This window comes from Bos taurus, chromosome 25 (genome assembly GCF_002263795.3).
Source record: "Bos taurus isolate L1 Dominette 01449 registration number 42190680 breed Hereford chromosome 25, ARS-UCD2.0, whole genome shotgun sequence".
Classification (NCBI taxonomy): domain Eukaryota; kingdom Metazoa; phylum Chordata; class Mammalia; order Artiodactyla; family Bovidae; genus Bos; species Bos taurus.
In genome coordinates this window covers 7,883,527-7,909,480 of record NC_037352.1, presented here as the reverse complement: position 1 = coordinate 7,909,480, position 25,954 = coordinate 7,883,527, and the positions used below count along the sequence as shown (strand labels likewise).

Sequence of the window (25,954 nt, the reverse complement as noted above, 5' to 3'; positions counted from 1 at the left end):
TTAAAGTTTTTCAAAAGTTTAATGGAGCCAATATATAAATTGTGTTCTGGCAGACGTGAAGACCTGCTTTCTCTTACCAAAGAAAATGGCACATGTTTTATCAAAATTTGACAATCCAGAGTAAAGGGTACTGAGATTCAGAGCACCAACTAAAACAAAAACCACCAAAAAAATTTTTTGTCACTAACTTGGAGAGAGGAACTACAACCAAGGCATAAATGGGAGATTAAATATGTGTTCCTCAGCCTCAAAAACCTTTAGGAAGGAGTTCTGACCTCTTGTGAGCAACGCTTCACACCGTCAAACCCAATTCCAGAATCTAAATTTACAAAGATAGAAAACAAAGATAACTCCAAATGCATTTCTTGGTATATTCCAAAAGGAAGTGTAAAGTATTGAGAATACACAGGCTTGTCCATTTCTGGTATAATGATAAACTGTTATAATTCTTCCTATCATATTAAAAAAAAATCCTTTTTTGCAAAAATTTAGAAATGCCTTTCATTCCTAGGTTTAGCATGGAACTGACTTTCTTTAAATAAGGGCTGTATCTATAGTGAATATAGAACTCCAGTTCACACATTTCCATTCACATCCCACCTGTCAATGAATATTATGGTGAACTTAGCAAAATTTCTTCAACGATTATTAAATGGCTGGAGAAAATTGCAAACATTAACAAAGTGCTGTGAGTAATTACTGGAAAAACCCATATACTGATTTGCAATAGTCTTTAAAGGATAAAAAACAGGAAGTAACTGATACTGAACTATAAGTTTGCAAGGAAACATTGTCACTGTCCTACTTGAGATATATATATATATATATTATAATATGGTAGAATAAATTACAGTACCTGGCAGGCTGACATCAGTTCTTCATCTAAAAAAAGACTACCATTCAGTTCAAGATATTAAAAATGAAGATGAAACATGCTCTAGAACACTGTAGCTACAAGAGGTCTTATACTTACTCAAAAGAGGACTCTATTGAGAACTTTTATTTAGGTCTAACCTAACATCTAGAGGACTTCCATGCGATTCCATCTTTTCCCAGAATGAGATTCCAAACTGCACTTTCTAGGAGAGGGATTTGGAGTTGGGTTTTGCTATTTAAATTGGGATCACATTAATTATTAGCAGACAAAAGACCTTTCTCTTTCACCCATTCCAACGGAAACTGCACAAAGCAGAACATTCATGAAAAACGTAAAACAGGATATGAAAGACTACAGTGCCTAGCCTCCCCAAGCACCCATCTCCCTCTCACTAATACTGAACCAAAAAGGAAGTCCGTTCTGAAGAATTCGTGACCTCTCTACTTCAGGTCACCATGAATGCAGTCAACATGTTTACATTTACCACTAGGATAGTACCCTGCTTGGGAAGTAGTACTTGTCTTAAAAATGAATTATTTTAAGCCTATAGGGTTAATTGGGGGAGGGGGGCAATTTAATAATATTGCTACTTTTAGAGCACTAACACACACAAAGTGAATCCAATAAAGTTCTGTGTATTGATTCAGTATTAAGTATTAATTGCATGACCATCATAGCACCTCTTTACATCACACAATCACCAGAATTATAGACTGCTTCAAAAACTAAAAAATAGGGCACAGTTCAATAGTAATTCAAAGTTGCACGCTGTTACTAGAGAGAAACCAGGTGCGTGGTACAGTGTTGCTGCAAAAATGGAAGCCTGGAGATCTGACGAGGAAGCCAGATCGTGTGTTTTAGACAATTTTAGAAACCTGGCAATACTGGTGAAGCAAAATACTCAACACAGCAGGAAATGGACCCTCCCCCCACCCCAAAAAAACCATCCTATAACCAAATAAACATCTGATATTTCCTTTCCCTTTGAGAATAAATACAGTTAAGGTCACTTTTAGCCTTGAAACGGATATATGTTTGCCTATGAGGATCCTACTACACGGTATCTGATGTCCTCTGCTAGGATTATACTTTTAAGAAAGCCATTGTTACAAGAGGCATCTACTATAAATACCTAGAACTTTCTTTTTATGGCAACCACTATAGGATTCACTTGTCTTAAACAGTGAACAATGGAAGATGGCCTCATATGTTTCCTTTGCAATAATAGTAATATGTTGAGGATCAAGTGGCTTTCAAGCAGCATGGTGGGTGTGAAAAATGTTTGCAGTTTAGATCATTCTGTTGCGTTTATGGGTTGGTGAGTCTGTAATGACATCGCCACACTGGGCTGAGGTACGCTTTCTAGTTCCACCATTGTCCAAGTGGAGTGCCATTTCTTCTGATATGAAAGTGTTCAAATCGACATCATGGAGTCCATTTCTCCTTCGACTAGCATTCGATCCACTGCTTACATGTGTAGGAGAGCCTGGGGTACTCGAACGCACGCTTATACTAGCCATTGCACCACTAAGACCTAGGAAGAAGAAAAAAGGTTTTAAGAGTTGCTCGATTATTCCACCCTCTTGAAAGCAACCCACTTTTACTTTCAACGTCGTCATCGCGTCAAAGGAGGTCTGCCTATTTTCCTCACAAAGGGGTTCACCGGGGGAGCGGTTTTTTCCCTGCAGGAACGAATCGTCTGACACAGGAGATGTTCATTGGTAATACTAATCAATATTTACAATCCAGGTAACTACCAATTACTGGAAGCTTATGATACATGGCAGGCACCCTGCTAGGTGTACAAATCCATCAGGAAATCCTGCCATCTACTCTATGAGGTAAGCGCTATCTGTAACGTAAGAGTTGAGGAAGGAGGTGCTGGTTTTAAACAGAATGTTTCCCTTGCCCTGTCTCTGAGCCAACAGATCCCTGTGCTGTGTGCACAGGGGAGCCCACAGGCATTTCCAGGCCTGAGTGGACTCAACTCTGACATCTCTATAAAGTGACTTTATAATTTAGCATCTAAAACAATACACTATTGAGCCTTAAAAGCGGTCCCTAACTATTAAGAATAATCCTTGGACATCAGATACAAAGTGATTCTGCCCTGGACAAATCAACCTACATGCTCACCCCAAGGTCTGGACTGTACTCGGGACACCCTAACTCAACATCATCTCTAATCCTTCAGAGAAGGGGGGAGAGCAAGGGTAGTATAAAAATTCCTGCTGCCTTGCATTCAAGGTTAAGAGTTACTAAATCCAGAGCATTCCAGCACGCGTGGTTGGACACTCATTCCTTAGACCCCTGAACAGTTAAAGGAGGCAAATGTATGTTCTGCTTCTAAATGCTCGGGACACACCTGTGAAAGGCATGAGAGGGCCAGGAGACACGCCACAGCATTGGATTCAATAACCTGACTTCACTGGATTTTCCTTCTTATGAACAGCCCCCTTGGGCTATCTGAGTCTCATAATGGATTTCTTCGTTGCTTGACTGAACTGATACGATCTAGTATAATCAACATTCACAAAGAACAGGACTCCTATCTTAACAAGTCAGCTTAGAGGTTGATTTCCTAGGGACCCATTCTAATTTACTCTGTAAATGTACTTTAAATTTGATCATTAGGGAGCAGAGAATCCTTTTTCCACTTACCATACCAAAGCGTTTAAATTCCCTTTGACACCGTTGTCACTCTACAAATAGCCCGTGAACGTCCGCCAATCTTTGGTAGCCCCCACCGCCTCCCAGGTACTCTCTGCAGCCCATACCTCCCTTTCTAAGCTGCTCTTAACTCCTTCCTGCAGGAACTAACCAGTCCTCTCACTGCCCTCCGGGCAGCAGCAGCACCCTCTCGCCCTTCCACTGGTGGCCAGGGGAAATCTGACCTCATCTCTCATGGGCTCTAAGCCTTTCCAAGGCCAGTGCCCATTAAAAATAAATAAATGCACTAATATTGGAGTACTTCCTAGGTCAGACACTTTTTCGTTTCATCTTTGCAATAACCCTATGAGAACTGTATCCTCTCCCTTTTGCAGATGAAAAACCAAGGTTAAAAGGTTAATAAGTAAGCCACTCAAGGTCACACAGCTAGCAAGCAAAAGCCGGGACCCAAGACTCAAGCAGAATCTAAATTCCTAACTCTATCCACCTCTTCAAGTCTCAATTCTTTCAGCACGGAAGTAGCCTCAGGAACTTAGGGTCTCAGCCTACCTCGTAGCATCTCTGTGGCTCCTCTCCCGTCTGCTCTCTTCAATCCCATCCTAACACTCAATCCTTCACTCCCAGCATTAACTCATCTGCGGTTCCTAAAAACGGCCTGGTCTGCACCTGCCTTCCGACATCTGCTCCCCACTGCGTGAAGCCCAGGTCCCTCCCACCTCTGCCTCCAGTCCTGGGCAACTTGCCCAGTTCTCCTATCTCTCCTGTGAAACTCTTTCCTGTTCTCAGCCTGCCCACTCCTTCCTCAGTGGCCTTCTCTTCCGTCTGTCTGACATCAGCCAGCTACGCGCCTTGGCCCCTGAAGCTTACTTACAGGAGTGATTTTCCACATCATTGCCACAGGAACAGACCTTTTTCCTGAGCTCAAGGGCCCATCCATATTTCTAACTGCCCGTTGGCCCTCCAAACCTAACACCTTTGGGGGAAAAACTCACACTGCTTCTTCCCTAGCTGACACAACTTTATTAAAATAAAGTAAAACAGGAAAGGAACACTCTGGGCTGATGTCACCTAGCACAGTACCACTGCTCATCTCTTCCCATAGACAGTACCTTTTCATCTGCATCTCGTGAACGTAACAGTGTCTGGCACATAACAGAAAGCTTCAAGGCCTTACCCCTCACTCTGAAATCCAAAGCTGTTGATGTTTATTCACCTCTCCAATGTCAGGAAACACACCCACGTGGCTCTCTTATTATGTCTTTGTCATGAAGATAACACTCAATTATTTCCAACTTGCTGGATTTGGTCTTTTGTCTGTTTTTAAGTTCTCCATCAAGACTAAACCCCTTGAGGGGGACAGCTGTGCCTTTTTTCCTAATCTCGCATCCTGTAACGTATTACTGAAAAGTGTCCACATACTTGAGACAACCTTTTCATACCTGTTTCATAACGCAGGAGGTTCTAAGGTAATTATGCTGCAAAATATAGGCCCTCGGCAATAAACTGGGCTATTTCAGTAATTAAACTTGGGATCCCCTGAGCATTTGAGACCCCAGAAAGAACAAACTCTGCTCCAATGACCTTCCTGTTAATGTAGGAGCCACGTGGCTGTATGTTTAACATTCAAGGCTCATAAAACGCTCCATGAGAAGTGAAGAGTCACCTCAAACAAATGCTTCAACTGCTATCCTCCATGAAAAAAGAAGAGAGATTTTAAAACATCAATTCGGTCCTTTTCAAAATTCCCCCAGTAACTTCCAGAAAACCACAATCTTTTTTCTGTTGGGTGTATGACCCTGGGCTTAGTTTGACAGCTAAAGCAGAAGTCACAATGTGCAACATTACCTATTTTATTTTCTACTCTCAGCAGTGAAAACTCTTTTCAAGGTTTAACTTACAAATCTTCCCCAAAAGAAGACTTTTCATCACAAGGGTCAAACAAAAAAATTAAGATTAACAACCAAAAATATATGTATTTTAAACAACCCAAATTTTATTTTATAAACCAATGACAGCTACTAGGAGATGCTTTAGGAAACCTTAGCTAAGCCACATAAACAATCACAGGCCTATACAAGTACAGAGAATCTAAACATGCTTCAGAACTAAAAAAAAACTAAGTTGTATGGCCCAAGGGCATATGACTTAATTTCTACCAAAACACACTTTTTCAAAAGGGCTATGGGAATATCAATTGACAAAAAGCAGTAGAACAAGCAGTATGATTAGACAGAAAAGTCTCCATTGCTTAATACAAGATAAACTTAATCATTTTAAAAACGTGTCTGCATTCCTTTTAAATGATTAGTGCAGGAGTGGGGGTAAAAAAAAAAACAATTAGGAGGATTTAATCATACTCTGAAAGCTCCCATGGGAGCAAAAACAAAAGTTACAGTCCAGGTTATAGGCATCTAGGTTACATGGCAAATTGTTAAAAGCACATAACTATAATTTTCATACCAAGGTCATGCTCAGGGTCATAAGAAAATCCTGTTTTCAGAATTAATTACATGTAATTCCAGTTTACCAGCACATAGTTAGGTCACATAGAGGCACAAAGAGCAAACGCAGAACCCAGCCAGCTTCCCTTCCTCCGACCCGCAGCCCTGGCAGTGGCCTCGAGGCAGCCTCTACCCTTTCCGCTGGCCGCCCAGCCTCCTGCAGCACCTGCGCGCCTCGCCCTGGAGGACAAGGCCGACCGTCCACTGTTTACCGCGGATCCACTCAGCGCAGCTCCAGGACCCTCGGGCAGGTCTGCGCGCCACCAGCTCTCTCATCTCGGGCAGAAGGGGGATGTGAAATCCCCACGACTTGGACCAACTGATTAACATCCTGACTGGAAGCCCTAAGAAGCTGGCATTTTTGCATTTGAAATGACTTGCACTATTCAAATGGAAACACTTCCTTTGCACAAAGTGTATTCTGAGGTTTTAGGTAAGCAATGTGTGTAAATGTCGTGTTTTAAGTGCACAGGGGGGAGAAGTTCAAGCATGAAAAAGTGCATTCTACTAGGAAGACTTAGGTAATTTGAAGTAGATACCACTCCCCACCCCAATCTGTGAATTGTAATTCTGAACTTTTATTGAAGTAAAGCACACTAAATCAAACCAATTACAAAGATACATGTGTCACACCAAGAAAACATTTTCAGTTATGCTGACAGCCCAAAATGCTTTCAATTTTTCAGACAGTTTTAATGCCATGGGAAAAATGCTCACGTCGTTAAAATGAAAAAAGCAAGATACAGTACCATATATGCAGTATGAGCTCAGCTATGAAATAATTTTAATATTTATACATTGAAAAAAAAAAGACTGGAAGAAAATGCACCAAACATTTAACTGCAGTTATCTCTGTAAAGTGGGACAGCAAGATACTGAGTTTTTCACTTTTTGGAAATTTTCAAATCTTCCAAGAAATCAGTATTATTAAATCAGAAAACTAGTGAAAAAAATTAAATGTTAAAACTGTTTCACAACTACCAATGGATTATTAAGGAAGTACTAGGTGAGTAAACTGGCTTTAAGGCCTGGCTACATGGACTCCTTTTTCACCTCAATGAAAAAAGTGTCCAAGAAAATTTTACTGCAAAGTCTTAAGTTTTGTATCATTAATGCCAGCAGCTTTAGTTAAGCCCCATCTCCAAGAAACTTCAGTAGCTAATATCTAAATCTTAATAAACAGAAAATGCCAACTTTTCATCAAAAATTTAATGCTATCTTAATTGCCTTGATTGTTTTTCTTCTCAGAGGCTGGTCTGAACAAAGGCTATAATTAAAAAAATTCCAGCCTTCGGAAGAGTTTCAATTAAAGAAGATTATTTTAAATAATCAATTTAAAGCAATTAAGAGATGAGATTTGCTTTTGGTGCATTAATCTCTTACATCTTAATTCCCAAGTAAGTTTTGCAAACATTTACTGTGAAGTAACTATTGACAGTTCTCTGTTATTTCAGGAAGATGCAGAATGTAACATTCAACAAGCATTTATTAGGAATCTACTGTGTTCCACACATTGTGCTAGGTGTGTGGGCAAGACGTGGAAAAGGGATTCTCAAAGACTGGATATAAATCCCCCCACAAGCCAGTTCTAATCTATTCTCTGCAACTGAAACTGCCAAGAAGCTTCTTTCATACTGTACCATCTGTTTAAAAGAACTTAACCTAAGTATTTGTGTGACTGTCAACGTTTGTTTCTATGTATTTAACTTTATCAGTGGAAGAAATAAAAAGTGATAGAAAAGGAGAGACAGGAACCAAGCATCAATACTCAAATTTCTTCTCAAATGTACAGATCTCAAGGTTACCAGGAAGACACAGGCCAATGTTGTGACAAAAATAACAAAAGCAACAGAACCTGTGCTCAAAGGAGAAAGAAAATCCAACTGGTCTATACTGCCTAAAATCACAGCTTTCCAAAATACCAGAGGAAGCAGGGAACCATTTTATGACAAATTAGGAATCTGCCTTACTTTTTTTTTCCTAGGTAATGATGTCTACGTAACCTTATATCCCTGAATACGATTTCAAATGAATGTCTTTTTCTTCTAAGGCCCTACATACACTCAGTCTCTCCAGATCCAAGAATCCAGTCAAGCACCTTAATGATTTAAGAGACTAAGGATCACCATATATGCCAGAAAGACTTTGTTAGACATGAGAGAAGCCAGATATGGAGCCTATTAACTCCTCAAGTGACGGAACTGTGCCTCAATCTGATTGCCTGGGATTACATGCCTCAAACTGACTAATAATACAATTCTATTAGGCTAGAAACTCCTTGAGATATTATGTGATTCATCTTTGTATCATCTGCTCCTATCACTAGCTTCTGAAAATCAGAATGCCTGGCTATTTACTGTGCTCAGTAAATGCTGGGCAATAGGAAAGACTACAGAATGACAATATACATTTTTAAATGACCACACCTTTCACAAAAGGATTTTAATTGCATAACACCACAGTCAGCCAGCCAAACACACACACGCACAGGGGTTTCCAGACTAAAACTGCTTGACTTCAACCCTCACTGAATACTATGTCTTCTTCTTAAACGCACGACACATTATCTCAAAACAAAACAAAACACATCAAATTAAAAAACTCCTTTCCCTTTTGGCAAGGGGAGAATTCTCCAGTATCATATCAAAGGCCAGATTGCCTGCACTTGCTAAGGCCCTTTCAGTAAACATAGTAGCCCACTGTCTTTTTTAAACTGATGTTGAAACAACATGGAAGGAACTTGAACTTGAGCAAGGAGGCATCTTAAAGCCAAATGTCAGTGACAGCAATGGTTCACCCACCAGTTAACCCACTCTTTAACACCACACCCTGTGTGAACTGAATAACTTTACACAGAGTCAAATCCAGGCCCAATGGGATTAGTTCCCTGTACTGCAGTTAGTCATCAAAATGATTTCTGGAACTAAACCCAAGTGTCTCCGATTTCTATGGAACAGTCTGAACCAGGGCTAGAAACGTACAAAGACCACCTCTGAGATGATCTGAGCGAGAGCAAGGTTTTAATAGAGTTAGCAAATGAGTGAGGTCTGACTTGCACCATAGCATCCTCTCCCATCCAGGTCTCTTCCACACCTGGGCCCCATTCTAACTCTGGATCTTTTTCATCTAATCCCCATGACGACAAACAGAACTCCTGATGACAAACAGACTATCCTTCAATCTCCATGATGACAAACAGACTATCCTTCAATCTAAGGCTTTCTAGACTCAACAGTAGCTTGGGCAAGTCAAGTCAGCTCAGAATCTTTCCACCACCAAGCTCCCAGCTTGAAACATGAAACAAGCTCAAGATTTTAGTAAGTAATAATATAAATAGGTAGTTAACACTAAACTTTAAATCATTCCTTCCTTTTGAGTAACTGCACATTTAAAAGGCCACCCTTACTAAAAGGAGAGGCAAAGTACCCTCTAAGGCCACCTGAGCTCCAGGCCTGTTTTTGGAGTACCGCCATCAGGGCGCTCACAGGACTTGGAACTAACCGGAAGTCCTCTCCTCTGGAGGCAAAGAACATTTTACCTGTGTAAAGGCTAGGTGCTGTGCTTGGCTTCTCATTCTATATATCGCCTTACAAACAAAACACGTCACCTTTTCAGAAGTGACTGCCCTGGAGAGGTTGGCCACCCTGCCCAAGGTCATCCTGGGAATGCAGCCTAGGTACAAAGCCTGACTACTCTTCCTGCTAAAACCAACCAGAAATATAGGTCACAAGCCATTCATCTTCAAGCCTATGTACCCAGATTCACTTATGGGGAAAATCCCCAGGAAGAAATACCAAACTTATGTATGTTCTAATGTGTTTAGGGAAGAAAAGTAAGCTTAGAGACCTGCCGGGGGGCAGGGGTATGAGGAACCCTAAATGTACAAATAGAGGTAACTGAATTTGGGAGCCAGACAGATCTGGAATACCTATTCAAACATTTACTGACCTGGTCTATTTTAGTCAAATAAGCCTTTCATCATCAATAAGATGGCAATAACCCTGGGCAAATGTGGACAGTGCTCCCCTAGCAGGACGCTGACATGACCTAACACTCAAAGGACTGCTCTAACGGTGCCTCATCACCCTCAGCCCTGCTTCAAGTCTCAGCTGTTTGGGGTGAAGAGGTGACTGTGCAACAGTTCTGAGATACACCTGCTCTGTTCTCCATTCTCCTCACCCTCATACTGCAGTCACCCAGAAAATCTGTGAGCCTCAACTCTCTGTAAAAGTTCTCTGCTCTGTTGACTTAACAGACCTCTGAACCCTGTGTTAGGCTCAGGGCACATCTAGGCCAGGTTCTGTCACAGCCAGCAGCTCTGAGACACAGCCCTGCCCCACCACACCCCTAGTCTATGGACAAGGAGAACAGATGCCCCACTCAGGCAAGACCAGAGAACAGGGAGACTGAAGACAAGCTTCGTAGCGGAGGAGACGTTCCATCAGTCTGAAGGGGTCAACAGGCAGAAGAGAAAAAAGCTTAGAAAAAACCATGAAGGTATTCAGATGATGACACAATACGGCTAAGAAACCTGACCCAAGGTCAGATCAACTGACAAGGGCCTTACAATGTCACACTGAGTTCTAACTTCATCCTACAGACCACAGGGAAACGAACGTTATTTTTCAATGAAGCAACAGGATAGAGATCACTCCAGTGGTCCCAGGAAAGATGGACTGGAGAATGGGTCAACTCAGGACTGGGAAGCAAGAACAGGCAGGAGATGATTCCAAGCGCCCAGGGCTCCCCTCCTCCAGAAAAGCCTTCTCTGAACTTATCGCTACAGCACACTGTGGAACATTCTTTTCTGACCCCAGAACACCTTACATATGACATTAAAATGAATTATCCAAGTGTGCACTGGCCTCAACAGAAAAGGAAGCACCCTATTCAATCGTATTTTCCCTAGAGACTATACAGTATCTGCCACATACCCATTTGCTGAGTGCAGAAATGAGGGAAAAAACATGGTTTTGCTTTAGTTGGGGATACCCTGGTGGAGATGTAGGCCAGGGCATAACAGGGTATACATGTTTAAGCAGTCTGGAGAAAGGATCTAAACTGTAAGGACAAATTTTAGAAATTAAGACTAAAAATCCCTTAAAGGGATTGCAGGAGGTAGCTAACAGCTAAATCCAGGGGAATGTAACCTATTCCCCTAAGTCACTGAAAGGTCAGAGATCAAAGAAGCCTAAGGAGAAGACCAGAAAAGGAAAATTTCTAGAAGAGAAAGGATGGCTAAGAGAGAGCTAATCAGAAGACAGGCAGGGAACCACAAAATGGTCCAGATGATCTTTGGTCTATCTGCAATCTGTTTACATAAAAACAAGGTGCCAGCTATGAATCCAGTTCCCAGTAAATTTTAGATAATATTTTTTTTAAGACAAGCATGATTAAGAAAAGGAGAAATCAACATAGAAAACGCATATGCATTTCTCTGATTTCCATGAGTTTAGCATCCAGATGAGGACATATCATGTACACAGAAAATGAACATCACATGCTGCAAACAAGTGCCAAAATAAAGCACTAGATTATATTCCTTAAATTTCAGCAACCATTAGCTGACAGTTTTGATTGAAATTGTTTGATAACTATTAATGTATTGAGTTGGCCAAAAGGTTCATTTAAAGAACCTATGGCCAACCCAATGCTTTTAATTGCAACTGCATATTTAAGTCTAAGGTTATGAGGGGTATTTATCAAAGGACCTTATCATTGGACCCTGTCTAACATGATATACTCTACAATTATGTCTCGGCCATTTTTATTCAAATAAAAAACATATTTTAAGCATATACGGGAGCATTGGTGGAAATAAGAATTTAGAAGCTAATTTGAAAAAAAATACAAGAGTAACTGTCCTCTCTTGTGAGGACATGAGGTCGTCTGTGGATAAGAATAAACAAACATTACCTCCTACACGAATGTTTGCTTTGATTAGAAACTTAAAGTCGGACTCAATTCTTTTCCTACTTCCCCCGGGACCCCAAAACTTCATAAATGTAGCCTCTCCCTCCAAAGAACCCCAAGAACTTCAATCTGACCTCATACTTCATAGATCTGGCAATGAAAATTATGTGCAAAACCAAATTCTGACAAGCATGCACCCTAATTAGGATATTTCCAAATATATTTCAAAATATATGAATAGTTTTGACTTCAATTTACAAACTATTCAATAAATCAGATCATCAGGACACCAGGTTACAAAGTTAGCCACTAAGTCAATTTACAATTTAGTTAATAATGCCCTATTATTAGAAATCATTTAAATTACTCAAAATACTCAATTCAGACTAGCATTCTCAATTCATGGATGTCCTTTAAAACCAACAGAGCACAAAACTCCTTGTTTCTGTATACTCTACAAGCTGCTCTATTACTGCACTGCAACTTCACATTTTAACTACGTGAGTTCAGCGCATGAGCCCTAGGAATCCAATATATTCCGTATTGGCACTACTTCATAAGTCTATCAAAGTGGAAGGTTATTTTTTTAAATAGCTTTAAAATTAAACTTTCTAAAACCCTCACAATTCAAACACAAATCAAAATTATAAATAGTACCTTCCTAAAATTACAACATCACTAAAACTCCCAAAGTTCAGTAAAATAATAAATCACAAATTTGAACAAACTCAATTTAAGAAAACGTAATGGGAGTTGGAGAATATAGTAGTTGTGGGGGGTGGGCTCCTGGCTTGTCCTTACAATGTGTACAACTGCAGTAAAGGTTTTATAGCAAGAGTGGCATTTATGTTTCTCAAAACTGTTTCCTGTAAGAGCATAATTCAGGGAAAAAAAAGACTCTTAAAAGAAAAATATGGAATGAATCATAAATCCACTGGATGACAAAGAAAATCAAAATGTTTAAGGAAACACAACTACATCAAATACTAACATGCACTACAATTAATCTAACAAACTGTACATGTCTAGTAATTTTTTTCCAAACTTAATGGTAGAAGATGTGAAACTCTTAATTCAAGAGAACAGATCAATCTCTATTTTGCCTGAGTTTCAAAAATTCCACTATGTTAGGAACAGCAAGCAGTCTTAAGTACTGCAACCATACATCATGGACTTTCTTGCAATAAAACGTTTTTGTGTTTTTAACTGATCATAAAGTCACAATCAGGACAGGGAAAAATAATAACACTTTTCCCAAGTCCATGTTCTGAATGGGGTTTTAGGTATAAAGAAGCAATGCTTGCCAAAAAGAAAAAGAATCTCTGTAAGCATTAAAGCTTCGATGATATAGAAGCTCTCTGTATATATCCCACTTCTTATTACCAGGTTACTTTATTTCAGATGACTTCCACTGTGGCCCAGAAATGTTAACTTTTAACAAGGCCCATGACCTAACTCACTAATGACTGCTATCTGCATAGTCACTTGCACAATCCATGTTTTCATCTTGGCTTCAACACCAAGTCTTGTTATTCTGTGGTTGTATTTTTACAGCAGTATTGAATGACCTATAGAATACCTCTCCCACTTCTATCTGGAAGCCTGTATTAGATAACAAGCAACAACAGACCTACTGACTACATTTCCCAGGCTTCTCCAGTAGGACTTAAACCCTTCAGCCAAGAAGGCCATCTGACTGCAGGTCTGGCCTGGGGAGATGGAGATGGACTTGGCCTCTGACAGTCCTTACTATCAAGCAAGGCCCTCTGGACAACAGGTGTAAGGAAAGCCAACCTAACTATTCTCACATCTGTCCTCTCCTCCTCGGGCCCATCAACACTCACCCTCTGCAGGCACACTCAATAACCTAAGCTAACGAAGGGAGTTCCCAAGAGAACTCCCCCAACAGTTACCTGCCTTACTTGCCTGTCACTGACTAGGCTCTCCAGGCAATTATAAATGCGACAGAATTCTTAAGACACAGAACTTCCTCTTTGACTCAGAAGAGTAAGAGAGTATGTACAACAGAAGTGTAAAGCAATCAATTCTAATTAATGTTGCAAAAGATGCAGTTATTATAATACCAATCAGCTCAAACTAACTTCCAAAAACAGTTTTTAGGATAGGCTGGCTAACATTCAAAAACTGCCCATGTAAGTTCTTAGCTTACATTCTATTTAAACATTTCTAGAGCAAGTAGGTACTATTATAGACAAAAAACAGTATATCTGGATCTAAACCTAAATGTGAAATTGGATCCACACACTCTTAACCATTTTTCCAAAGAAATATGTTTAAACGGCTTTACCATGCAGAGCTATGGCTTCCCGGAAGGGTTGCAAATCAGTCTCTACAGATGAGCTAGTTTCCGTTGAAGTAGCTCGGTTAGGGGACACTACAGTCAGTCTTGGGGGAGCTCTAGAATTTCGTGGCGGAGGAACCTTTCCACACAGGAAGCTGATCAAATCTTCTCTACGAATAGTTCTTCTGCGCTTTTTAACCCAAGCCAACACATCCTTATTGCGTCGTTGATAGCCAATCTGAATTCCAATATCAAAACTTCTCTGATGAGTATCCACGCTTTCTGTTAGAAAAAAAGAAAAAGATACATCATCATCAGTAGAGCCAAGGCGCCTTCCCTCCTACAGAAAACCATTTTATAAATTCACCAAAATGAGTATCATTAAGTAGGGGGCTCTGTAAGTCTATCAGTAATCTATCCCACTGAACTTCATTCATGTTTAAAATACTATACATGACATCTAATCACAACTGCCTAAATTCAGTAAACATATCACACAATCTTGGAACTTCTGTCTTGTTCTTTAAAAAAAAAAAAAAAAATCAGATAAAAAGAGGGACTAATTATTAGCCAAATTATTACCATTTTAATAATGCTTCCTTAAAAAGGTAACTTAATCTAAGCAACCTAGCTTATTTAACAACGCTGCTGCTGCTGCTAAGTCACTTCAGTCGCGTCTGACTCTGTGCAACCCCATAGACGGCAGCCCACCAGGTTCCTGTCCCTCAGATTCTCCCGGCAAGAACGCTGGAGTGGGCTGCCATTTCCTTCTCCAATGCATGAAAGTGAAAGTGAAGTCACTCAGTCGTGTCTGACTCCTAGTGACCCCATGGACTGCAGCCTACCAGGCTCCTCCGTCCATGGATTTTCCAGGCAAGAGTACTGGAGTGGGGTGCCATTGCCTTCTCTGGTATTTAACAATGCTAACAATGGGTCAATCACTAAACGTTTATTGTAACATGTAATATAACAAACATAACAAATATAACAAAAATACATAACAAAATGTACATGAATACCTTGCACCACCGTCCCCTCAGTGCAACTGAGGAAACAGGCACTGGGTGACTACCACAGGATTCAAGAGCTGGATTTTTGGTCCAGAGTCTGTGGGTCTTAACCACTAAGCTATACTGTCTCTCAGAAAAATGAACTCTCAGGAGTTCTATCACATCCTTCAACAGATGACTGAACACTGCCACAAATCACTCAGGCTGTGCTCTCCTTGCAAGTACTGTGTCACTTCAGATATGTACTCCTACTGACAGGTTCAGCATCAAGAACTGGAAACACTAAAAGCAGGAGCAGGGCTTCCAGGTGGCACAGTGGTCAAGAATCCACCTGCCAATGCAGGAGATGCAGAAGACGTGGGTTCAGTGCCTGAGTTAGAAGATCCCCTAGAGGAGGAAATGGTAACCTGCTCCAGCATTCTTGCCTGGGAAATCCCATGGATAGAGCCAGAGGAAATTCCACGAGACAGAGGACAGGGGCCACAAAGAGCCGGACATGACTGAACACACACACACACACACACACACACACAGACACACAGACACATAGATAGACACACACACACACACACACACGCCGTAGCAAATATTTTAAAAATTTAACGGAAAACTAACACTGACTGACTAGTCACCAAAACCAAGAAGCACTGTGGGAACAAAAAGCCACACTCACTTCCCTAGGGATGTTTTCATTCTGCTTACAGTTTCCAACAGTTTTCTGTAACTTCTAACCATTCCCAAAAGACCCCGTCCTAAAACCCCTCAGACTGGTCTCCTTACCTCCCAGTAGATACTGCCCCCTGTACACACTAAACCCAAATTTTCAGTAACATGAGGCCTGTCCCTAGACCAAAAAAAAAAAAACAAAAAACCATGATGCCTGCCCTTTAGTGGCTTTACAGCTGAAAGAAAAATACCTGGTAACTTAAGTTACTGCAATTTATTTTTAGTTGAGCTGTTATGTTAGCAGGAAAATCACTAATACATCTTTAACGACATTAGAGAAGATGGTTCCTTTCCCCAAGTACGAATTCTCATTTAACACACAGAACCATTCATTTTCCTGGCTTTGATTTTAATTCTATCTGCTACATCTAAAGTAGATGCTGAAGGATAAGCAAACCAGTGAATGAAGAGCTGTGTCCCAGAAAGTTAACAATCCAAACATCACAGAGGCTCCCAAGCTGCTTGAATTTGCATTATTAAAAAAGATGGGGACTTCCCTGGTGGTCCAGGGGGTCAATCCTCTGGGTTCCCAATGCAAGGGGCCTGGAGTTCAATCCCTGGTTGGAGAACTAGACAGATCCCACATGCCACAACTAAGACCCTACACAGCCAAATAATATTAAAAATAAATAAATAAATAGCAACAGGGTAGCACAAACAGAATTTTATAATAAGGTCTATTCTTTAGCAGATGATCAGTTTTTGTTGCTAAAAAGAAAAGCGCAACAAGTTGGTCATGCGAGTACTCTGGAAAATAACAGATTCCATCACAGCTTTCTAATTTTACAGATGTAAACGCTACTCCTGAATGATTTCTCCAGTGTCTCACTACTAGTATGCCCAAGTTACAGTGTGAATCAATGTGTTCTGATTTCTCATTTTATCGTCAACAAAACAAAGCATGAACCCCATTTAAAAAGTGAATAGCATTTAAGAGGATAAATGCCTTCCCATCTCTTAATCTTAAAAAGACTTAGATGAAGCCAACCTTAGATAAAGGGTGGATAATCTCTAAGATGACCTTGTAAGGCTGCATGTAGACCCTAAGTGATTCTGAAAGAGCTGGAAGCACTTTTAAGAGAAATTAAGTTATGGAGTAAACTAACCCCACCCCATGCAACCACAAAAATGAGGGTAGCTGTCCAGTGTGATGCATCTACAAGAAACCAGGTTTCTACAAACCTGCCCTACCTAAGAGCATCGTTGTAATCAAGCTCTTAACCAGAGAAGTTTGTTTCCACAAAGAATGACCCAAGAAATTTTAATTTTTAGAGAACCAAATGGGGGTAAGCCCAGAACTGGAAGTACATAGGGAAAAAGTTGAAAGCATGAAAGGGGTACAAGAAACAAGTGTGAAGCAAGCACAGACAGTACAAAGTAAGATGAACCAGGCATGTAAATGTACACCTGACAAAACAGACAGCAAGGCTGAACTTGATACAAAACTCAAGAGCCAAAGGAAGGAACCACGTGAGGCGGCTTTAAAAAAAAGAGAACAAAAACCTGACAATCCTGGGAATACAGAGCTGTGATTTGTTTTGATTTGAACACATGAGGAAATCCCAAAAGTCAGATCTGCAAAGGGCTGATGCTTTAATCAGAGCTGAACAAAGCTGGAAAACTCAATATTCATAGTTTTAAAAGCAGTTATGCAACAAGCTGTGAACCTCTTAAAATACTGACCAATCATTTCCTCTTCAAAAGTTCGACACAAATCTCAACATCAGAACCAACCAAGAACACACTAAGCACTTTGTAAACAGACTCTTACAGACTAAGAGGTACAGGAGGAGAAAAGCAGACTGAACATGAATGTCTTCAGGTGCATGCTTTTGCTCTGTCTGGGCATAAATTTGGTCTTATACCATTACAGCATATCCTGAAAGCCAAAGCCAAACACTGCCACATAAATTAACCCAATCTCAGTCATTTCCTTAAACCAAGAATATCATGCTGACACTATAGTTCTTTAATACCATAAAAAAGGCTAAGTACTAAAGAATTCGAACTGTTGTGCTGGAGAAGACACTTTAGAGTCCCGTGGACTGCAAGAAGATCAAACCAGTCAATACTAAAGGAAATCAACCCTGAATATTCATTGGAAGGACTGATGTTGAAGCTACAAACTTGGGTCACCTAATGCAAAGAGCCGACTCACTGGAAAAGACCCCGATGCTGGGAAAGATTGAAGGCAAAAGGTGAGAAGAGGACAGCAGAGATGAGATGGTTGGATGGCATCACTGACTCAATGGACATGAATCTGCACAAACTTCAAGAATAGTGGCAGGAGAAATGAGCCTGGATTGTTGCAGTCCATGAAAGAGTCAGACATGACTTAGCAACTGAACAAATGTTAAAGAATTTTGAAGAGTTACTTGGTTGAAAATGAAACCTTCCTATCACATTCTGAACTAAGCAGAAGAGATAAAATGCTTATTGGAGAATCTTGGGAGTAACTAGACTAGATTTTTAATCACAGGTTACTTTAGGGTCTAGTAAGATAATAAACACTCAAAGATGGCCTCCAGAGAGCTCTCGGCCAAAGACTGCTTTGAATACATCTGAACTTTGTCAACTAGACCACCAAGTTCTAGAAGTGCGGAGCACAGAAAGCTGTGCAACAGTCTTGTGTCCAACAGTATTTTACTGATGCCAAAGCCACTGTAGAAAACAGCCATAAGCATGAAGGTTAGGAAAAGCCCGAGGGCATCAAAATGTCAATCTAACCTTTCATCACAACACATTCATTTCCTTTCTCAAGAAACAAACTGATTCATACAAGAAACAGTAGACATCTTTGCTTCGTACTGAAAAAAAAAAAGTTTTTATATTAAGTAGCTGAAGTAATAGCTAAAGTGACAGTGGAAGAGAGGGAAGCCTGGCATGCTACGGTCCATGGGGTTGGAAAGAGTCGGACACAACTTACTGACTGAACAACAACGTAAGTAGCGAACATTGAACTCAAAGAATTTTTATCAGTCTCATTTTTCCACCACTGGCAAGGGATAGCAGGCAAAGGATCCATGATTTCTGAGACCAAGACCAAATGCAAAACTTTGTTACATGAAACAGACATAATCAGATTTCATGTATGAATTAACCAAAGCAGATATCCCAATTTCATAAACAAGGAGTTGGAACTGAGGCTCAAAGGGTCTTGCCCAAAGTTAGACAGCGAAAGCTCTTTCTACAGTAGATTTCTTCCTCAACAACAGAGAAGCCATCTTCCATTTCTTTAGGGGACCTACAAACCAGAAAATCACAGACAGAGCAAAGCGCATTTCCAAGGAATACTAACTACGAAACATTTGAACTTAGAATTAAATCTGCACTAACTAATTACTCTGCTCTAGGGGAAAAAAAAAAAATATATATATATGTTTCATTAGAAATAATTTATGAGTCATGTCAAAAAAAGTTTTTCAATTGTTTTAAGGAAATAGTTTCTGTACATTCTGTAACATAGTATCCAAAATAAACAGCAACCTCTCTGTAACTTATATACTGACTTAAATCCTCGCCAACATGAATGGCAGGACTCAGGGAGGATGCAAGCAGCCCCCCACCTGCATCCAGTCTGTGTCCTCCCTCTCCTAAAGGTATTCCAAGTCTCTGGCTAGCTCTGGGGGAAGCTTCCTCCACATCTGCTCAAATGATGATACGTTTGGTTTAGTCTCAAATCTGTACAACCCCAAAACTGTGGCTATTCTACCATGTGATTTTTCAGGCCAGGATACTGGAGTGGGCTGCCGTTTCCTTCTCCAGGAGCTAACATACTGAAACTCACCTACTGACAAAGCCCAAAGGGGCAGGCCCACACATGGGAGGCGAGCGCTGCAGAGGAGGAAGGCCTGAGCCACTGGGTCCAGTCAATCCCACCCTCAGGCTTCAAGCTAGAGAGCAGCCAATCCGTGTCCAGCCTGACTTTTATCTTCTGGTCTCTGCAGCCAAAATCTTCTTTTACAGAGAAGTTACACATAAGAAACCGACTTGTCTTCTGTAAAACTTCACAGGTAAACACTAAGGGTAATGACTGAGGCTGCTTCTTAACAAGACTCTGGGTATTCAACCTTAATCCATACTAGAACGTTTTGAACACTCTCAAAGTAAAAGGAAAGTCACTCAGTCCTGTCAGATTCTTTGCAATCCCATGGACTGTCGTCTGGCAGGCTCCTCCATCAATGGGATTTTCCAGGCCAGAATACTGGAGTGGGTTGCCATTTCCTTCTCCAGGGGAGCTTCCTGACCCAGGGATCGAACCCAGGTCTCCCGCATTGCAGGCACTCTTTACCATCTGAGCCACCAGGGAAGCCCCAACAGTCTCAAAACTCAATGGTTTTCTGTAGCAGGAGAGTTACAAACCAACTCCAAGGTCAAAACAAAAGCTCAAACTTCAATATCTGCCTGCAGGTAGATTATACTTTCTCTGACCAGCTATTTAAACACCCCTCATCCACAAATTTTTAGTACGTTCTGTTCACTTTAGTTCACATACAAACCCAAGAGGGTCACACTGAAGTGAGAACAACATACTATAGAGGATCTGGCATCAAGATGTCTGAAAACTAAGGACTTTAAAGGGCATCCTACCATTTTTCTCCCCTGTCGATCTTATTTACATTTAGCCCTTTTAGGGAAAGATGAAGACACGCCACAGAAGTTATTCCAACAGAAGGAAATTTCTTCCCTTCATGTTAAGCGCAGCCCACAGCCAGAAACATTATCTGAAAAACAGGACCAACACATAGTCCGTGACCACCAACACAGTCCTCGCTTGAAGACTCACTACATGCCATACTAAGAGCTTGGTTACTAAGCTGTGGGTACTTAAACCTATTTCCAGTTGAGAAAATGAAGGCACATTATAGTGAAATAGTTTTTGTTCCATTATCTATCTCCAGGGTCATACAACCAAGTAGAAAGAACAGTCTGAACTAGAGGCATCATGGGGAAGACTCCATGATAATGATGCTCCTGGCCTTCTGCAAGTGCTGCTAGATTCACACCTTGAGGACAAACGCTGAGCAAAGAGAAAACCACAAACATCTTTAATATAAACAATATCATAAGATCTCAACATATATGGTAAAAGTCGATATGCAACTCAAGTTTCAGACAGTTTTAAAATGTGGACAGCTTAACATAAGACAAAAATCAGAAAAAACATATTGACAGCAATAACAGAGAGAGAAGGGTGAGAAGCGGTGCCGGCAAGCACTGGCTCGCAGGCGGCTGCTGCAGAGCCAGCGGAGTGCAGTGCCCACCTCCGATGACCAGGAGGCTCCACAGGACAGCTCTGTCCTTCAGATGGCCACTAGCGTCAGCCTCTACTGACATTAGAAGCAATTTCGAATTAATGAGTCAGGAGAGAGATCAAAACCAGTCAGCCAAGGAAACAGGAGGTGGATTTAAGAGGCAAACAGGCTTGACCAAGCAGTTCTCAAGTAAGCATCAACCTGGACTAAGTTAAAAACCTTAGTAACTTCACTCCCTTTTAGTTGTAGACATCAAAAATGTACTAAGCCAGGGATACAACCACACTGAATATTTAACAAACAGCACTTCCTTTAAATGTACCAAGTCAAAGTAAAAACAACCACCAGTCATCAGAATGTTCTTCCCCAAAGACGCCCATGTCTGACCCAACTTAATATGTGAAGTGGAAGGAAGCATGCACTCCATTTCGCTGAGTTCCGTCCACACTGAGGACGCCCCAACTCTCCTCCAAGTCTCCAGTCACATGTAACCAAACCAACTGAATGTTCCATGTTTCAAAACCCCACAGGCAATCAAAGGGGGCCCTCTGCTAGACTTTTACCTCATTCTGACTTCCCTAAGCACTCACTGTAGCTGTTATCAAGAAGCTAGTAAAAGTGCCAACCTCTCCCCAGGCTGGGTGAGGCAAAATGAGCCATTTTTAGCTTGTAAGATAAGTGCTTAATCATACAAAGTACAAGAGCACTGTCCATTTACAGGGATCCCTCAAAACCATCTCCCCACCTACCCCCCTCCTGGAAATTACATTTAGATATTGAATCAGAACTGTGACTAAATTTACCACTACTTACAGCTGCATGTACTGTGACACTACCTTGCTAATTTTATTGATTCTATTTAAAGTGCTCAATTATTAATATAGCTGCATTCTTTTCTCTGAAGACCACACCCTGAAAAGAAGGAAGAATGTGAGGATCTGCAGAGCTCATCCACACTTTCCTTGAATCAGCTAAACAAAGAATAATGCTGCTACACAACCAAATTCCACAAACCACAATTAGCCACTCCTCAGGTAAAAGAGGATGGTAAAAGGGGATGTATTTCATTTTACAGAAATAGGATAAAAAATAAAACTAAGGCTGGACTGACAATCTAACATTTGCAATAATGCAAGAATTTCATGTTTGTTTAAAAAGGAACTCAATGTCTTTCATCAAGTTTTCTGAACAAAGAAAAACTAGTACACTGTTAAAACATTTTCAAATCAAGTAAATTAGGGATTATTTCAGAGTTCAGCTTCTGAGTCCATTCTTTTCTAAGAATTAACACTAAAGAAAACTGCCAGCTATAGTCCTAAGAAGATATATTCCAGGAGCACACCAACAGCACCAAAATCATAGAACATTCATATCTGTGTATGCCCTAGTCAAAGAGCCTGGCACATAAAAAGGACTTAAACTAAAAAGTAACTGCTAAAACTGAGTGGATACACTGTGACACCTCCACACAACAGAACACTAGTCAGGAAGGAGTGGGGAGGAGGAAGCACTGCACTGTTTGTTAATATCAACAATGTGAACTCAAAGAAGCATCTCAGAAACATTATGGCAAGTGGAAGAAGCCAGTCACAGAGGGCTCCACGCTATACGGTTCTATTTGCTAAATTAAAGAAAGGTAAAAACCATACCTACAACAATCAAATCAGTACTTGCCAGGGGCAAGGGTGAGGGGATAGATATATCCTGTTTACTAACAAAGTGGTTGTCAAATTCAACTTATACATTTTAAAAGAATGATCTTTATGTAAATTATACTCCCAGAAACTGGAATTTTCCAAGTATTATTTCAAAATTTCCTGTTTGGGTGAAACCTAGAGTAATTCCAGAGAACGTTCAAAACCCTCAAATAATAATGGATGCTAAAAGTCAAAATTTAAGCAAATCAGTTACATAAAATCAAAGTTGACCACTGGGACACCATTTAATCATTTCCCTTTTTTCAGTAAGCCTGGACTATTAGTTCATCATTCCCTGAAACTAACACTCCATTCATCACTTTATTCTTACATTCTCTAATTACCATCCCCCAAAACTGCAAGATCAACCCAGGAAATCCAAAATAAAGGACATTTTCCCCTAAAGACTACTATCTTAATTTGCTCATTCTTACACAAGAATAAAAATCTGAAAATCAAGTCTGCTCCACAGCCAGTTTCAACCTATTTTGATAATTCTGAAATGCACAAAGTTTTATTGCAATTATCAGTTTTTAGCCGTTTAAAAGCATTTAATTACATTTTTACTAAGATTAACAGTCAAATTCAGTTTCTTTTTCCACAGAAACCTTGCCAAAAATCAAAACCAAATTTCCAAATCTTCAAAAATCGAGTAATACACAAAATCTAAACCCACTGTTACTGAGAGTGCAATGGGCAAGAATATTCAGGCACGTATGGGGGAGGGGGGGCGGGATTAACTGCATAAAGGCACTACCAAAAAACACAAATCAACTCAAACTGATCAGATTTCCTACCTACAGTGAGATGTCAAATAGAAGGTAGACCTGAAAACAAATATTTGATGCAGTTGCCAGGGAATAACACCATGTTCACGTGAGCACAGATTATTCCAACTAGTTTCCAATGCACTTAAATGCAGGGCCTACAGGAAACTGCCTTCCACGAGATCCTTTTCCAAAAACAAGTGTCCCTCCCACCTCTGTCCTTGAGACAAACTCTTCTTCCCCAGATGCCCAAACAGCACGTCTGGCCGGCTGGAGTGCTGGGCCTCTCAACTTGGGCACTACTGCCATCTGGGACCTGGAATAGGGATTGGTAGGCGGTCTCACGCGCAGCAAGCCTATCAGTGATGACATTAGCGTGTCCCTTGCAGGCGTGCTCAGTCGTGTCCGACTCTCTGCGGCTCTATGGCTCCTGCCAGGGTCTTCTGTGCATGAGGATTTTCCAGGCAAGAATACTGGAGTGACTTGCCATTTCCTTCTCCAGATCTTCCTGACCCAGGAATTGAAGCCGAGTCTCCTACATCTAACCACTGAGCCATCGGGGAAGCCCCCTAAAGTACCCCAAACACCGACAAATGCGGGCGAGGGGGCCAAACGACCCCAGATGAGACCCCGTTATCTGGAGGTGACATCACACCAGCGGAATCCTCCACTTGCAAGCTACTGACACTTAAGTGGCTGGATTCCGGGGCAGGAAACACTTCGGCGATCGAGATCGAGGCGGCCCTTGCACTCAGAGCACCCGACAGAAACCCGGACGCAGGCTACCCTCCTCCCGCCCCCAGCCAGCGGCGTGGCCGCAGGTTCTCTTTACCTTTGTAGAGGTTCGTGACGGCGGTGGCTGCGTTTTGGAAGGGAACCCACAGAGAAAGTCCTGGTTGCTGACACACCCGGTCTGAAAAACGACGAAAGGAAGAGGGAAGACAAAAAAAATAGAAACACACACAGAGAAACACACAAAGACAGAGAGAAAGAGAACAAGCGATGAAACTTGGGCGTCGATCATTCGGGAACGGCCATATTAGATTTCGCCATTTTGTTCAAGTTTCGTGATCCCGCGCGGGGTGGTGGACCCGAACAGAAGGGGGGTCGGCGGCGGGGCGGCCGGGGAAGCCGCCGGAGCTCGGGGCGGAGGGCAAGGGGGGCGCAGCCAGGGGCCGAGTCGCGGCGGAGGGAGGCGGCCCCTCAGAGTCCCCGCCCCGAGGCCGGCTGCGGCACAATAGGGCCCCGGGGCCTCCTCCCTTCGCCATTTTGTGACCGGGGGCTCCTCCCTCGCCCTCCCAGGCCCCGGGGAGGCGCCGGCGTCCCGGCCTCAGAAAGGAGCAGGGGACCCCCTAACCCGAGCCCCGCCGGGGGAGCGGCCCCTAAGCCGGGGCGCCCCCTCAACCCCGCCCCGAGCCGGGCCCCGGCCCCCCCCCCAACCCCGAGCCCCTCCCGAGAGCCCGCCTCCCGCGGCGCCATCTTGCGGGGAGAGGGCGGCGGGGACGCGGCACGACGGCCGGAGCCCCAGACCCCAGGGCTGTCCCCTCGCCGACGGCCGGCCAGCCCCGCGGGGACGGGGGCGCAAGATGGCGGCGGCGGCGGCCCTCACCTTTGTAGAGCTGGGCCACGGCGGTGGCCGAGTTCTGGAAGAGGTGCCACAGCTTCTGTTGCTTGTGCTCGGGCTGCGCGGCGGCCGCCGCCTCCTCCTGCAGCTCCGGGGGCAGCTGCTCGTCCTGCTCGGCCTCGGCCAGGCACTGCCGCTCCCACTTGGAGAACCAGTGCTCGGGCCCGTGTTCCTGGATCTCGGCCTCGCCCTCCTCCTTCCGCTCCTCCATCCTCCGCGGCCTCCCGCGGCCTCGCCGCCGCCGCGGCCGCGTCCTCCTCAGGCGGGACCCCCGCGGGAGCGTCGTCGTCGAGCGGCCCGGCGACGGGGCCCAGCGACCGGCGGCGGCGACGGCTCCTCGCGGCGGCCCAGGCCTCCTGCACCCCTACGGCCTACGAGCCCCGCCCCGCGGCCCCGCGCTGCCCGGGACGACCCCCGCCCCGGGCCTCCCCACCCCCGGGCCCTGCCGAAGGTCGCCGCGGACCGGATCAACGCCGCTTCCCCTTGCCTCGCCGGCCCGAGCCCGTCTACCGCCCAGCCATGGCGCCGCGGCCTCCCTAGGGCCGCTGCCGCCGCAAACCGCCTAGCCCTGCGCGCAGACCGGCTTGCGCCGCCGAGCCCACCCCGAAGACT

The 25,954-nt window shown here is 42.7% G+C and overlaps 1 protein-coding gene and 1 non-coding gene across 2 annotated transcripts; both read right to left on the bottom strand.

Annotated features, from left to right (window-relative positions):
• On the bottom strand, positions 1 to 25,954 carry HAPSTR1 (HUWE1 associated protein modifying stress responses). Its single transcript, XM_002697959.5, has 4 exons — positions 25,328 to 25,954; positions 24,551 to 24,631; positions 14,270 to 14,545; positions 1 to 2,411 (listed from the first exon to the last, which is right to left on the bottom strand). Exons 1-4 carry the CDS (start codon positions 25,551 to 25,553, stop codon positions 2,167 to 2,169), a joined length of 828 nt encoding a protein of 275 aa, XP_002698005.1. The 5' UTR covers positions 25,554 to 25,954; the 3' UTR covers positions 1 to 2,166.
• MIR12003 (microRNA mir-12003) lies at positions 11,648 to 11,703 on the bottom strand. Its single transcript, NR_162331.1, has one exon. It is a non-coding gene; the product is annotated as a microRNA mir-12003 (primary transcript).

Excerpts from the sequence above, each read along its gene's own strand:
- HAPSTR1 (XM_002697959.5), bottom strand. The coding sequence starts at position 25,553 with ATGGAGGAGCGGAAGGAGGAGGGCGAGGCCGAGATCCAGGAACACGGG. Across the intron at positions 14,546-24,550 it reads CGTCACGAACCTCTACAAAG|AAAGCGTGGATACTCATCAG; the intron begins GTAAAGAGAACC and ends TTTTTCTAACAG. Across the intron at positions 2,412-14,269 it reads GGAAGCCATAGCTCTGCATG|GTCTTAGTGGTGCAATGGCT; the intron begins GTAAAGCCGTTT and ends TCTTCTTCCTAG.